Here is a 16,446-nt window from a genome sequence, read left to right on the forward strand (position 1 = left end):
GCGCTCTGAGGGGATATATGCAAACCCAGGGACAAAGATTGGACTGCTGAGGACAGCGAAGGGGCAGGACTCAGAAGAAAGGCACATGAATTGAAATGGAGTTTTCCAATCAAGTGGCTGTTTTTCATTTTGGTCTTACAGTTTAAGCATTTCTACTTAGAAAATCCAAAATCTGAAACGCTCCAAAACCTAACACCTTTTGAGTGTCAGGACACAAGGAATATTCCATCCCCAACATATGATGGGTCACATAGGCACACTAGAAATATTGTATAAAATTGCATTCAGTCTATGTATATGAGATTTATATGAAACATAAGTGGATTCTGTGTTTAGATTAGTATCCAATCTTTCTTTTTTTTTTTTGGCGGGGGGTATTGGGAATTGAACTCAGGGGTATTCTACCACTGAGCCACATCCCAGCCCTTTTGTATATTTTATTGAGAGACAGGACCTTGCTAAATTGCTGAAGCTGGCTTTGAACTTTTGATCCTCCTGCCTCAGCTTCCTGAGCTGCTGGGATTATAGGCATGCACCACCATGCCCAGTTAGACTTTTATTTTTCTTTCTTGCATGCTGTTTTATGAAATAGACTTTGTGGACAGGAGATGAGAATGAAGATGTACCATTTCCAGCCACCGAATCCCTTCTTATTCTCTCTTGATACCTAGTTCAAACCCAGTCAAATCCTTCCCAGGCCCTATCCCCACGCCACATACGCCCTACTTCTAGCTCAGAAAGATTCTGACAGGCCCAGGCTGGGGGAGGGAGAAAGAGGACGACAGAAGTGGGTACAGGCTCCATTTGTGGTGGTAGAATATGCACTAAAATTTTACCCTGTGGAAATGCTATTTTAAAAGATGTTTAAAGTTTTTTAGTACCAGAACTACAAGGTAGCTACACTGGGAATTATAGAGGCTTCTGTGCATCAAACCAGGTTCTAACTAATATTCATCATTGTTTCTATGAAAAATGAAATTTTATTCCAAATATCTGACCTTTGATGAATGAACTTTTCCGACAGTATGGGAGTGGGACACTGGTCTACATGTACCCACACATTCAAGTACCGTTTCTTTTTCTGTTAATCACATTGTACATTTCTCTGTCTCTCCATAAATACCATTTTTTTTTATTAAGGAACAGAATAGTATCAAAAGAAAATGTGAAAAGCAAAAAGTTAAGATTTAGGGATGGGGTGTGGTTCAGTGGTAAGCACTTGCCTACCAGACTCAAGGCCCTGGATTTAGTCCCCAGTACTACAGAAAACAGAAACCAAAAGAAACTAAGATATAAAGAATAAAGTTAAACATTTCATATTTATTGAGTTCAAAGCAATGGTTCTGATATAAATGCATCTTCACTGAGTTACAAAAATGAGTCAATACTAAACATGATCTCTTTTTCATAGCAAGAGTAGGAGGCAGTGTGAGATAAACACAGCACAAGTTTTGTAACTGTCAACTGTGACTCTCAAAAGACAAGCAACTTCACTTTTCTAAGCCTTAGTTTCTTGATCTGTAATCAGAGATGGTTATATTCACTTCCTAGGACCACTTCTTTAATTGACAAAATATAAATATCTTGCATTAAATCTAGCACATAGTGGTCATTTCTCATCCTCTCTCCTTGTATCTAATCTCTTTGGAATTCCCTGTTTTACTTCAATAAAAGTATTTTTAAACCTCATTTAGCTTTCAGAAGCCCTTATTTAAACTTTCCCTAGGACTGGGTATCCATCCATCTATCTGCTTGATTTACATTATCAGTTAATGTCCAAAACAGACTAATGTAGATGAATTCTTAAATACTAGGTAGGTTCAAACAGCCTACTTATTTTGATAATTGTAATCATTGTTTGAACTGATTCACCTAAACATACCCCCCCTCCCAAACAATCCTTGGTTTTCACAAGACTGTGGATTTTATTTTCTCCAATCCCCCCACCCCTACCCTCTGGCTCTGGATTCAAGATTCTTTGAAGAGTCTCAACCAGGATCATTTTTCTGAAAATAGTTAGCAAAGTCAGGTTTACTTAAATGAATTAAGAAATGAGCTCAATGAAGGACAAATCCGATTTTATTTAAAAGAGAACTGTCGGGTGTTCTTTCCTATTTACTATTAGGTCCAACTCTGCAGAATCAGCAGCAAGCGTGGGGAGTGGCATTCTGCAAAGAAAGCCAGTGTGGATGGACAGTGGAAGAAGGCATTGTTGACAATGATGAGCAGACGTCGGCTCTGTTGTTGGGATGTCTGTGACTCTGTCTCCTTCCAACACTCTTGATGATACTTTCTTGGTACCTGCCCTCCCACTGCCTGCAGAGGGTGAGGGCAGGGATCTGACTTGCTCCTGACTTGATGCTGTCATACTCCTCTTTGTCCAGGCAACTCTGTGTCACCATGAGACAAGGTCCTGCCTGCCAACCTTAACCCCAGGTTAAAGTCACACTTGTTCTGACATTAAGGAAACCTGAAGGCCTAGAGGGTTGATAATAATTCAAAGACAAAAACCTATGAAGAATCACACACATAGCCCATATTCTAAAACGTTATTCCCTTCAGTTTATAATAAGATCAGAAGGATTTGTTTTGAATTGAAATGGTTTATTTTTTGCTTTACCCTCTTATAAAAGATGTTTTCATAAGGTGAGATCACCATGCCACAAAAGCTTGGTGCTATCCAGACAATTTGCATTTACTGTATATTTATGCATTCAAGGTTCATTCAAGTAGTTCAATGTGAAGCTAAAATGTCTACTTTTACAGTAATCTTCAGGAGTGATGATTTTAATTTTGTGGTGCAGAAATAAGGCCACATAAATAGGCAAAAAGTACATCTATGAAAATGGTAAGTCTTTAACTTACTAATCCACTAAATCTTTGACAGTAATTTTAGATTAAAATGGTCCAGAGGACAAAGTGCATAATTAATGATGAGAAAATGATTCCTTCAAGTCTCACAATACAGAGTTCTCTCTGCATTAACCATTTGTCTCGTTTTATTCATGTGAAAGTGACAGTTACTTCTTGCTTCTGTCCCCTTCATTCCAGTACTGTTCAGTTTGCATTTCTGTGAGTCGGGAAATTGTGCGCTGAAATGCAAAGATTTCCTCTTCTCCAGTAAACATAGAGAGTCCTGCCGAGTCCTGGTCATAAAAAAAAAACACACAAAGAAAATCCCAGCACTAATTAAAATCACTCCAAGTGAAATTTACAGGACTAAGTACAGGTTTTAAAAAACTTTAGGTAAACCTATTTAGATTAAAAATTTTTAATATATTTTTTTCATATATGATCTTTCAAATTAGACTAGAGAGTCAACTATAGTCAAACCTATAAGCAATAGACAGAACAAATTACCAGGGAAAAAACTTAAAACAAAAAACATTACAAGAATAATTAAAGCTTAAATAATACTAGAAAATCCAAATATGAAAGATTTTGTTCAGAATGAGAGTTCTCTGCAAACCTCTAGGGACATTCCAGATAGAAAAGGAATTCTTTTTCCAAAAGTGCACATCAGAAATAAGTAATGGCATGAATAGTATTCTGCTAAGTTAGGAACAGGCTGAGATGTGCTTCTGAAGCTCACAGGCAGGGCCTACTGCCTAAGGTGGCTCCTTGAGGACAAACCACAAATAGCTTTTTCCCAACAGGGTGAGCAGATATCCACTCTGCCGCTGGCATATCTATGACTCTGCCTCCTCTGGACACTTTTGTTGGGTTCTGGTTCCTGGAGAATGTGCCTGGGATCTGACTTTGCAAAAACCAGAGCTGCTTTTGGTCCTCAGCTGCTGTGATATGTGGTCCCCTCATTGAGGGTTAAGTTGGGAACACTGTCTCTGTGAGGCCCTTTAATAGCCTGGAACCAGTGATACCAATGTGGGCTCATGGCCATTAAGTGGCTTTGAATTTTCCTTTCTTTCATTAGGGTTTTCTATTATGCTCTTTCAGAGAAAAATTCTGGACCATCTTCTCTCTGATCCACTGTGAACCTTCGTGACCCAGAGGTCACATTTCCCCAATTTCTTCATATATTATTGACCCCAAGCACTGAGCTTACTTTGGTGTGTCCTGATCCCAGGAGGTAAAATTTGAAGGCCTATGATTAAATGACTTTAGAAATGATTTGATGTAATTCCTCAAGTATATTCTTTAAAAGACAATATTTGGATGTTTAAGTATTGTTCTTGGTTCTCCAAGAACCATTTCAAATGGTCCCAGCATAGGGGGTTTTAAGTAGCTAATTATTTCTACACTACTGTGATCTAAATATTTGTGTCCCTCTAAAATTCATATGTTCAAACCCTACCCCTTCCCCCACCCCAAGGTAATGGTATTAGTGGGTAGAGCCTTTAGAAGTTGATTAGGTCTTAAAGACAGAACCTTTAGGAATGGGATTAGTGACCTTAAAAAGAAGGTCCAGAGAGATCTCTCACTGCTTCCACCATGGAGGTTCTTATAAAAAGATGGTGATTTGTGAACCAGGAAGTGGGTCTTCACTAAAAACCAAATCTGGTACCTTGAATTTGAACTTCCCAGACTCCAGAAATAAATTTCTGTGAGAAATAAATTTCTGTGTATATAAACCACTTACTTCATGGTATTTTGTTATAGCAGCTTGAACAGACTAAGAAATACACATTTTTTAAAGCACTTTTTAAAAGAATTACAGGCTTTTTTGTCCCAAACTCCTGAGAATACATAATTTCTATTCAGGTCAATATGGAATGGGCCTACTCACTCCAAATGGGCTTTTACTTCTGGGGCTGGAAGAACAGGATCCTTAGCTTTGGAAGGAGTGTTAATAGCTTTAAATTTTGATTAATATTTCAGTTGTCTATAATTGGGAAATATACCCTGCAATGTTTTCACAGAGGAAAAAGTCACTTGTGTTTAGCCTGGGGTGAATCTAGACTCCAAGTTCCAGAAGAACTGGGCCAGAACCAATCTGTCCCTTACAGAGTGTCCCCAGAGCCTGGCACCCACAGATGCTTCATAAATGTTTGTTGCATAAAGGCTAGAGATAATCATAGATTTCTTTTTTTTAATATTTATTTTTTAGTTGTAGTTAGACACAATACCTTTATTTTATTTATTTTTATGTGGTGCTGAAGATCGAACCCAGGGCCTCGCACATGCTATAGGAGTGCTCTACCGCTGAGCCACAACCCCAGCCCCAATCATAGATTTCTTTTAAAGCTGGAGCCTTCCTGAGCACTCCACCATCCTGGTCAAGCCAGCCCACGCTCTTGGTGTGATACTCTATGAATCCAGCGATCACAAAGAAGGATATCCAGAAAAGGCATCATGGTGTAGCAGAATGAGCCTGGAACCAGACACCATTTCCTGGGGTCCACCTCTGGCCTGCCATTATCCAGCAGAGTGGCTGCGGGCCCATTAGTCTATCTCTCTAGACTTCATTTTTGCCAAATGCAAAACGAAGCATTGATCTGCACAATCACTAAGGTTTCTTATACTTTAAGATTGTAAATTAGTGATATTGAGAATGATAATAAGTCTGCTACACTGGCTTTAGAAGAAAGCAGCAAATCAATAGTTAACTATATATTGCATTCTTCAAAATGTAGCTAGGTATCAAACCAAAAACAATTAAGCTGTTTTATAATAAAAAGAGATTATGTTAATATTGCCTACCTGGCTCAGTCCCAAATCATCCATCAGTATTCTGCTTTGCTCCAACTCACTGTCATGATGTTGATGCAAAAATAAGCTTGATATAGGAGTCGTTGCGGAGCAAATTATGCGCACCTGAAATAGAGGAAAATGAGTAAATGGTGTTACTCTTTATATTTTACAAGTTGAAAGTAAGAAAAATCTCTCACAAAATAAAGATCTGTTTGTCACATCAGGGAGCTTGGATCTTTGCTTTGAAAATGTCCATAATTTTTCTAGTGCTTTGTAGTTAAATTATATTTTAAAAGTGCATAATACTTTTCAAAATATTTCCAAATAGCTTATACCATGCTGTGAACTAAGGAGCAAACGTTTCAGTGAGAAACTTGAGAACTGCTGAGGTCTCAGCTCATGACATCAGCCCAGATCTTCTGGGTCTAATCTGATGTTTTTTTCCATTTCTGCCATGTTGGAATGTTTGTGTTCCCTCCAATTCATGTTGAAACTTAGTCCCAATGCCACACAGTATTAAGAGTTGGGGCCTACAGGAGAGAGTCACAAGAGCAACACAGGATCTGTCCAAGCCTTGATCTTGGACCCCCAACCTCCAGAACTGTGAGATATAAATTTCTATTATTTGTGAATTACCCAATCTACGGTATTCTGTCACAGTGCAAATGGACCAAGACCATCACACTCTGCTGCTGATCACATCTGCGCCAGGACACACTGTAAAGTAGCTACCACTTTGCTGCCCAGCTGACAGTTAAGTTCAGCATGTTAGTCCTCAACCCTGAGCTTCCAAAATGTACATTTATATCAACATCCTGCCAGAACATTCTTCAAAAAAGACTAAGATTTACATTAACGTTGCTTTATTACATAAGTATTTGAGTGAGCAGATATGTGTATGTGATCAGATACCAGAAACAGCTATACATCTTTTGTGCATTTTTTGGGCTGATGTCTGTCTACTAGTTTAAATATAAAACATACTCCTCTTGATGTTTAAAGAATTCTAGGTTTGTTTTCAGCTATCCCTTTAAAATCATTATTTAAATAAATACATCAATATTTTAAAAGAACATGTTGACATTTGAGACTAGCTTTCCCACATCCAAACAGCCTCCTACCCCTTCTTATAAATTCTTTTCATTACAAATGACACTTTTTTCATTATTTAGATGGCAATATCCTTATATCACAAATTTCTATGAATACACTCTAGAATAAAATCTATTTAATGTTCTCAAATTCTGAAATAAGATAACCTGGCCTATATTTTATAAAGATTATAATGTCTAAATGTGTGATTTAGTTATAACAAATGTTAAGAGAGTGGTCCATTACACTGCTAGAAAAATCCTTGTATGTTTAAATAAAGAAATGAAAAGTGGGAGTGAGGTGGGACTAGGGGTGGGACTGAGGGATGGGATCACAGGCTTTCTTTAAAGTATTTCCAGGTGAAATACAAAAATAATAAAATTCTTGATCCTCCAATCTAAGACCGACCTACTAATGCCTCTCCACCATTTCCTTCTTGAAGCCTTTGCCTGTAAGATCAGTGCCACCTCCAGGCTCATACTCTGGACCCCCTGTGATTAGTGGGGAGCAGTCTCTGCAGAAGGCAGACATTCATAGTCAATGGGCCTTGATCCCAGCTCCAGGACCTTGCCTCTGCTTCTCCTAACTTCCTGACCACAAGCGTGTCCATGAGCAGCAGTTGCTGTCCTTTGTGCTCAGCCCATCCATCCTGGGGCCCTGGCTGCAAACTCCCTGCCCTAGTTACCCTCTTTCATCCTGTGCATGGAGTTCAGCCCTCACTCCTTTTAGCATTTATATAAAACCCCTGTTCCAGGACCCATGCTGGGTCCTCATTTGATGGAGTGAGCTCTAGAATCTGGATTTTAAGTAGCCTGGATGATTCTAATGAAGATGGTCCTTAGAAGATTTCCCTGTGCCACCCTCACCTACCCCTTTCAGATCCCTGTGCTTTCCCCAGACTCTCAGTACCATAATGTCCAAAAAGTCACCCTGCAGTGGTGACTGAACATGGACTTCTGGGGCCATGTGAGTCACAGGTCTCTGACACAACTAAAAGCTCCAAGAAGGCAGGTGCTGTGACGGCTAATGTCACTTACTCCCAAATTTTATGGCTAATGTCACTTACTCCCAAATTTCTAGCACTGAGCACTGTGTCTGGCATGATAAAGATTATTGAATGAATGAGAAAATAAAATATTGAAACCTCACCTCACTCTTGCAGAATATTCTGTTTTTTTTGTCTTCCCCCAAGTCCCCTTGATCTTATAATTACTGCTCTATTTAATTCTGTACAAGAAATAGGGAGTAAAACCATGTTTAAATTAACTCTAATTTAACATCATACACATATCTTTACTGACAATATATATTTACAGCTGTATACTATTAATTGTGGCTCACCTTTACTAAGAGTTTGCTATATGCCAGACAATGTTCTTACTACCTTACATACTCATTTCACCCTCACAAAATTCTTTTGAGTATCCTGTTCTTTTAGAGAAGGCAACTGAAGCTCAGAGAGGCTAACCCAGTCTTCAGGACAGACAGCCTGGCTCCAGCATGCACTCTTTTACCACTAAGCTACAATGCCTTTCATGAATGAGCAGTGGTTCTGCAATCCAGGTGGAAACACACGGGTCCCAACAAACAAACAACAAGATGGTATAATGCTAGTTTCTGGGTTTCTGGGTCATAGGGCAAGAGAATTCTAATATTGTTCATTCATTTTTCTACCAGCCAACCATTTATTCAGGCCACACATATTTATTAAGCACTTGGTCTGGGCCAAGCATTGTGTTGATGATCATAGATGGTGCATGTGATCCTTCTGGTAGAAGAATGGAATCATTAACGCAGCAGAGTAATTGTGATGGGAGTCTGACTGTAAAACTGCTACTGCTACTAATGGTACTTGTACACCACTCAGCCTTGGCCAAATGTTGTTTCAAACACCTTAAATGGGTTAGCCTTTTCAGTCCTCATGACAACACTCTGAAATAAATCCTATTACAAGTCTCATTTGTAGACGAGGAAGCTGTGGCAGAGAGAGGAGAAGTAAGTGGTAGAGCCAGGATTCCAGGCCAGGAATCCTGGGTCACCTGGTTTTGCAATCCAAAATGTGTAGTTTTGAGAAAATGTATTACAGCCTTACCTTGAAATCATAAAAGTTATCGATGAGAGTTATGAATCTTCGAGCTTGAGTCCTCTTTGCCAGCGTAAATTGTGGAATGTTTCGTAAAAATACTGTGTCAAAATTCCTAGATAGTTCCAAATAGTCACTGGCTCCAAGTGGCTATCATTAAAACAAAATAAACAAAAGAAAGAGATTAATACTGGTTGCCTTTGGGTTGGTTTAATTTGAAAACTCCTATCACTCTGATGTAGACAGTGGCTTTGGGGGTAATGACCAAAAGGGGCAGTGTTTTCAGACTAGGTTAAGGACACAGACAGTGGACCCTGTATTGCCTTAACAATGGTGTAAAATGTTGGCAAGAAAGAAGAGTGTGGTGGAAGTGAAAGAGTATTTCTGGCATAGTCTTAGCTGGTACCTTTTAGGAATCTGTCCTAAATCTAGTCTTTTATATTTTTATTTAGGACATAATTTTTTAATACTTATTTTTTAGTTGAACACAATACCTTTATTTTATTTATTTACTTTTTCTGTAGTGCTGAGGATGAAACCCAGGGCCTCGCATGTGCTAGGCAAGCACTCTACCACTGAGCCACAACCCCAGCCCTTTATGGCATCATTTTAAGTAGGCCTGCTACGGTTTGAATGTGAGGTGTCCCCCAAAGCTCATGTGTGAGACAATGCAAAAAAGTTTAGAGATAAAATATTGGGTCATCAGAATCTTAACCCAATCAGTACAAAGGGATTAACTGGGGTAATGCAGGTAGGATGTGGCTAGAGAAGATGGGTTCCTGGGGGCATGCCTTTGGGGTATATATTTTGTCCTTGTTGAGCAGAGCTCGCTCGCGCTCTCTCTCTCTCTCTCTCTGCTTCCTGGTGCCATGTTCCAGTTGCTTTCCTCTGACACACCCTTGTACCATAATATTCTGCCTTCCCTCCAGCCCAGAGCAATGGAGTTGGCCATCTATGGACTGAGACCTCCGAAACTATGAGCCCCCAAATAAACTTTTCCTCCTTAAAATTATTCTCGTCGGGTCTTTTGGTCACAGCAGTGAAAAAGCTAAGGAAATGTCACCTCTGCTCACTTTAAGTTGTGTGTGATTGTACTCCATGAGTAACAAATCATGAGCAAGAGCATTTCTGGCCCTCTAGAATGTGAAAGATCAGAGACTGGGTGGCTCAGGTCCCTCTGAAAGCTCCTGGGTCACCAAGAGCAATCCCTAGGATGCAGGAGGCTGAGCTGCCTCAGTTTCAGGCCAATCCATCAATACTCCTTGCTGTCCAGAAATGCCTCACTTAGGGCTCCTTTGTCTGAAAACTTCATTCAGAAAGAATGCTATGGCCGAATTCCTGGGAGAATTAGGGGGTACAAGGGGGAGGAGTCATTCTTTCCTTAGCATCCATTTGTTTAAGCCTACCTTTCCTGATAGGACATTTCCTGATGTTCCTAGCCCCAAAGAATGTGTGTGCAGGTAGTTTTCATAATGTTCATGGGTTAAACAGATGTTCTAGGAACAAGAACTTTCAACCTGCAGGTAGAAATATTTTTGAGGATCTTAAGTCTTCACAATCCATGAAAGTCTGTTATACTCAGTACAGAGGTACAAGTCCTCAAGAAGACTAGAAAGGTGTAAGTAATTCAGACAGTTACGTTCTGGAGAAGGAGTTCCCTCAAGAGAGAAAGCATTTAAAACAGAGAGAGAGAGAGAGAGAGAGAGCGAGCAGTTCTAAGACAGGGACAGCAAGTATGAGACCTGGGCAAAGGGGCACAAAACCAGAAAGAACAGCACAAAGAATAACCAGACTCCTCTGGGAAGGTACATATGGTGCCCACATCCGCCCCCCCCCCCCATCTCCTCTCACCAACCAGATACAAATGCAGTCTGAAGATCTTTGTCTTTTTTTTTTTTAATTTTTTTTATTGGTTGTTAAAAACATTATAAAGCTCTTGACATATCATATTTCATACATTAGATTCAAGTTGGTTATGAACTCCCAATTTTACCCCAAATACAGATTGCAGAATCACATCGGTTACACATCCACATTTTTACATAATGCCCTATTAGTAACTGTTGTATTCTGCTACCTTTCCTATCCTCTACCATCCCCCCTCCCTCCCCTCCCATCTTCTCTCTCTACCCCATCCACTGTAATTCATATCTCTCCTTGTTTATTTTCCCATTCCCCTCACAACCTCTTATATGTAATTTTGTATAACAATGAGGGTCTCCCTCCATTACCATGCAATTTCCCTTTTCTCTCCCTTTCCATCCCACCTCATCTATCTGTTTAATGTTAATCTTTTCTTCCTGCTCTTCCTCCCTGCTCTGTTCTTAGTTGCTCTCATTATATCAATGAAGACATTTGGTATTTGTTTTTTAGGGATTGGCTAGCTTCACTAAGCATAATCTGCTCTAGTGCCATCCATTTCCCTGCAAATTCCATGATTTTGTCATTTTTTAGTGCTGCGTAATACTCCATGGTGTATAAATGCCACATTTTTTTTATCCATTCATCTATTGAAGGGCATCTGGGTTGGTTCCACAGTCTAGCAATTGTGAATTGTGCTGCTATGAACATCGATGTAGCAGTATCCCTGTAGTACGCTCTTTTAAGGTCTTCAGGGAAAAGTCCAAGAAGGGCAATAGCTGGGTCAAATGGTGGTTCCATTCCCAGCTTTCCCAGGAATCTCCATACTGCTTTCCAGATTGGCCGCACCAGTTTGCAGTCCCACCAGCAATGTACAAGAGTACCCTTTTCCCCACATCCTCTCCAGCACTTGTTGTTGTTTGACTTCATAGTGGCTGCCAATCTTACTGGAGTGAGATGGTATCTTAGGGTGGTTTTGATTTGCATTTCTCTGACTGCTAGAGATGGTGAGCATTTTTTCATGTACTTGTTGATTGATTGTATGTCCTCCTCTGAGAAGTGTCTGTTCAGGTCTTTGGCCCATTTGTTGATTGGGTTATTTGTTTTCTTATTGTTTAATTTTTTGAGTTCTTTGTATACTCTGGATATTAGGGCTCTATCTGAAGTGTGAGGAGTAAAAATTTGTTCCCATGATGTAGGCTCCCTATTTACCTCTTTTATTGTTTCTCTTGCTGAGAGAAAACTTTTCAGTTTAAGTAAGTCCCATTTGTTGATTTTTGTTATCAACTTTTGTGCTATGGGTGTCCTATTAAGGAATTTGGAGCCCGACCCTACAATATGTAGATCGGAGCCAACTTTTTCTTCTATCAGACGCAGAGTCTCTGATTTGATATCTAGCTCCTTGATCCACTTTGAGTTAACTTTTGTGCATGGCGAGAGGAGGGGATTCAGTTTCATTTTGTTGCATATGGATTTCCAGTTTTCCCAGCACCATTTGTTGAAGATGCTATCCTCCCTCTTTGTCTTTCTGTTCTCCTTCCCTCACTGCAAAGATTCTACCTCCAGACCTTATGCCTGGTTCTGAGTCAAGACACTCACCTCAGCCAGGGAGGGGCTTGAGGGTGCTGTGGGTTTGAGAGCTAGTTTTTGATTTAACCCTGGCACTCTTGCCAGGGTATGTTGCTGTCAAGCCTGACAGAGTAGGAGCATGTGTTAATGGAGAAGCTAGGAGCAAGGGCTCTAGACTGCCTGGATTTGAATCCTCGGTCTGTTACTTGTTAACTGGGCATTTTTGGTAAATTACATAAATTTTCTGTTCCTTGGTTTTCCCATCTATAAAAATGGAAATCTGGTTCTAATCTCACAGAATTAAGGATTAAATAATACATGTAAAGCATTTAGCACAAGTGGCTGGGGCATTGGATACCTCAGCATCCAAACCATTTTGGTTACTTTTATTATTACTATTTTGAACTCAAGTGATTGGGCTCAGTACAAATAATTTGAGAATGTGAAGAAATTTCATTCTCAGTGAGAATGTTAATTTTCCTCTACCACCAACTTCACCCAAAACTCTAAATCAGCTTTTGTGCATTTGCCTGACCTTGGAGTCACAGCAGTGACTACAGGAGATTGTGGAATCACCATGTAATGAAAACAATTCCCAGAAGAGAGAAGGGAAGGCAAAATAGTGTCTTTTTGTAAAAAAAGGATAATAATAAGACTTTCACACTCAGAAGCTGCTTTCTTGAGATCAGTTAGAATTGAGTATCTCATCTTTTGTAAATCAGAAGGTATATTTAAAAAATTGTAAAACCTCATATTAGGTATGTAGTTATGTATAATTAAGCTCACTCTTTATGCATGGATGTGATTTCTATCAGTATAACTACATGCCCAAGGAAAATCATTATCAGAAGTGCACTGAAGTGCCTAGGGCAACTGAAAATCAGAATTTTGCCCACTCAGCTATTTTACAAATTATACACCTTTGTCAGTAGGTGCTGCATTTGCCATCATATTAACAAATAGCCCTCTCCTGCAGATCACTAAAACAATTATGTGCTCATTCACATAAAGAAAAATAAAGCTTAACATAATTACCTATCTCCTTTAAAAACAATAGTGGTTGGGGGAATATAGAGTTATTGTTTATTGCATACAGTTTGGGATGATGAAAAAGTTTGCAGATGGATGGTGACGATGGTGGCACAATGGGAACATATTTAATGCTACTGAACTGTTAAAATGGAAATTTTATGTTATATATTATTTTACCACATTAAACACTCATATAATAAGAAGAGATTATTGGTTGCCAAAGAAATGAGGGAAGTCTCTTCCCCCACCAAAAAAAATCAACTCCAAAAAATCTCTGCCCCAAAAAATATCTTAATCTTTTATTAAGATTAATTTAAAATATTAAAAAATGTAAATATTTTCTTGCACTGGCTTTGATGTAGAAGTGTCCAAGAAGTAACACTCAAAATTTCATAATTGAATTTGGTGAGATATGGGGATTCAGATCATGGGTGAAAACATAAGTAAAGGCTTTGGAATCACTGGCTCTGTCACTTGAACAAATCTCTCTGAACTTAGTTTCCTCATCAATAAAGGGGATTATAAGAGAACTCATCTCAGGTTTGTCCTCAGGAGTCAATTCTTTATTTTATTTACTTTTTTTTCTGCAGCACTGGGGACTGAACCCAGGAGAACTTTACCACTGAACTACATACATCCCCAGCCATTTTATTTTTACTTCTTTTGAGACAGGGTCTCATTAACACTGGTCTCAAAATTGTGTTCCCCTTGTCTCAGACTTCTGAGTTTCTAGGATTACAGGCATGTTTCACTGCACCTGGCTGCTAAGGATTCAATTCTTGACTGCATATAAAATTTTTTTTAACAGTGCCTGACACATAATAAGTGTTCAGAAAGTGCTGGTTATTAATTTACAGAATTTATGTGAGAGTTCAATGAAATGACTTATGCATAGAGTACACTATTTGGAATATAATACTCAATAAATAGCTAGCTATTATTTTATTAACCATTAATCTTTTCCTCAGATTGTGAGGCCAGGGAGCCTACGAGTGAATAGGTAAACTGACTCTAGTTTAGTTCTACTCTTCCATCCAGTAGGTAGAAGCTGCTCCCTCTAGCTAGTCCACTGAGACCCTACACACCTTGGTTCTCCATAAGGTCATATGTAGGTAACAAAAATTGCTCCTGCCTCAGGCCCTGTCTTTCTGTCTTTAGCAACATCAGCAGCACCACATGGGGGTGGAGAGGAATCCTCATGCCTACATAATGACAGTCCCCAATGCAGGACATGGCACAAAGGAAGTGCTTAATATTATTGAATGAATTAGGGAGTAAATGTATGAATAAAACATAAAATAACATGGGCAGCAGGCCTACCCCTTCTTTTATCATTAGTCTCCAAAATAATGAAACACATACCCAAAACACCATAGGAAAAACTATAGAAAGATACAGACCAAAATATTAGTAGTAGTTACCATTAGGTAGAAGAAGAGAAGATGAATTTTGTCTCTTTGTTACATTTAAAAAAAAAATTTCCCAGTGAATTTATATGTTATTTAAAAAGCAAAAGCAATAATGCTTTTTAAAAATAAAAGAGGAGGTTATTTTTATAATGGGCATTCATGTCTCATCTATGTGAGATTACAATAACCAATTTTGGCGTGGGCATTTCTTTTATTTTTTTTTCCTGATAAGTTTTATTAATCCATAGGCATTCAGTTTTTTTCAAGGACATTTTAAAAGAAAATGTAAGCTTCACATAACTTTCCGTTACAGTTTGACAGAGGAAGTCAAATTTGATATTTGGATGATATCTGACTTTAGTTACACAGGCACATTCAACTAATGATTTCTCACACTAAAGCAGTAAAAGAGAGAATAAGGCAGAATGGCAGGATTCCCAAATAGTTCACAGTCAAGCACCAAGCCCTCAATGTCAAAATCCATATCCCAGTCCAGGTTGATTTCCTTCCATTTATAAATCATGTCTTAATTTTGCAGTCTTTTCCAGGCAAGCTTGATGAGTAGTATTAGGTCAGTGTTTCTTGTCTCCATGATGTCAGATGACATCCAGCCCATCTGCACATGGACACGTGCTCCCCACTTGAGTACCTAAGTACTCTAAAATGAATCTAGGTTAGACTTCCTGTATGTTCTATATGTACTCTCCTTTATTTACTTATATTTTATTTCTCCACAACTCAGTTTTCTCTGATAATTTTCTCCAACCTATAGTCTGCTCTACATTGTTTCTCCTTAGTTATATTTTATTTGCTCTGAACCTCATTTGTTGGGTTCTAATTTTGGTTATTGCATTTTATAATTCTAGAATTTCCACTGTTTCTTTTTTCAAAATATTATCTTTTTTATAGTTGCTAGATCCCTATCTAAAATTTCCAAACCTATTTTTTTTTAACATTCACATAGTTTTTATTTACTATTAAACTTTAATCTTTTCAAATCCTTTTTGAAAGCAACAATAATCTTCTAATCAAAATTCATACAGAAACACAATTTATGAATTGGCCATTATTTTTTCTTGCTATGGAAAATTAGTCAACAACTGTTAAACAGACCCACACAACCAGCAATAACTTTGAAATATAGATAATAACAAACGTATTCACGATCTTTCACTATTTTGCTTGTTTCCAATTGATAGAATCAATATAAATGTCCCATGTTAAGATTTGTGTTTGTTCATTTCTGGTGTTTGCAAAAGAAATAAAACAGCATTCTCAACACTTTACTATTTTAATTGCTTTGTTGTTTTCAACCAATTTTAGAAATAAATCACTTACTCTGGTTTCATCCATTAATAAAAAGTTATCGTAGCTTCAAATCCTCTTTTGCCTCGATTGTGTATACAAATACATACGTAATTCACTGAAAATCTATATATGAGTCTCTGGGCTTAGTCAAGGGAGCTCTAAAACAGGGGTGCCAAACCTATTCTTTTTTTAAAAAATCTCTTTGAATATGTAAACTTAGTGGTTTCACTATGGACTCATAATTTCAATATCCACAGTTCATAATTTTATTGCCTGTTATTTTTGCTTCTCTTCATTCAGTGTCTTATCTCCTTATATGTTTGGTTAATTTTTGTACTGGCTGAGTTTTTCTTTTCTTTTATCAGTTATTAAAACTGAAGTTTATTGTCTCACAGTCCAGAGTCTGGAAGTATGAAATCAAGTGGTAAAGGGGTCATGTTTCCT

General features: G+C 38.3%; 1 protein-coding gene across 1 annotated transcript in view; it reads right to left on the reverse strand.

The window, feature by feature from the left end:
- Window positions 1-2,583: 2,583 nt before the first annotated feature.
- The window catches only part of Afg1l (AFG1 like ATPase), a 212,338-nt gene continuing 198,475 nt past the window's right edge, over window positions 2,584-16,446 (reverse strand). Inside the window, exons 11-13 of the mRNA XM_071613152.1 lie at window positions 8,834-8,974; window positions 5,659-5,772; window positions 2,584-3,146 (exon numbers count right to left, since the gene is read on the reverse strand). Of these exons, the coding sequence (XP_071469253.1) occupies window positions 3,021-3,146; window positions 5,659-5,772; window positions 8,834-8,974 (381 nt within the window). The 3' untranslated portion in view covers window positions 2,584-3,020. The remainder of the gene's footprint in view (window positions 3,147-5,658; window positions 5,773-8,833; window positions 8,975-16,446) is intronic.

This window comes from Marmota flaviventris, chromosome 6, assembly GCF_047511675.1.
Source record: "Marmota flaviventris isolate mMarFla1 chromosome 6, mMarFla1.hap1, whole genome shotgun sequence".
In the NCBI taxonomy this organism is placed as follows: Eukaryota; Metazoa; Chordata; class Mammalia; order Rodentia; family Sciuridae; genus Marmota; species Marmota flaviventris.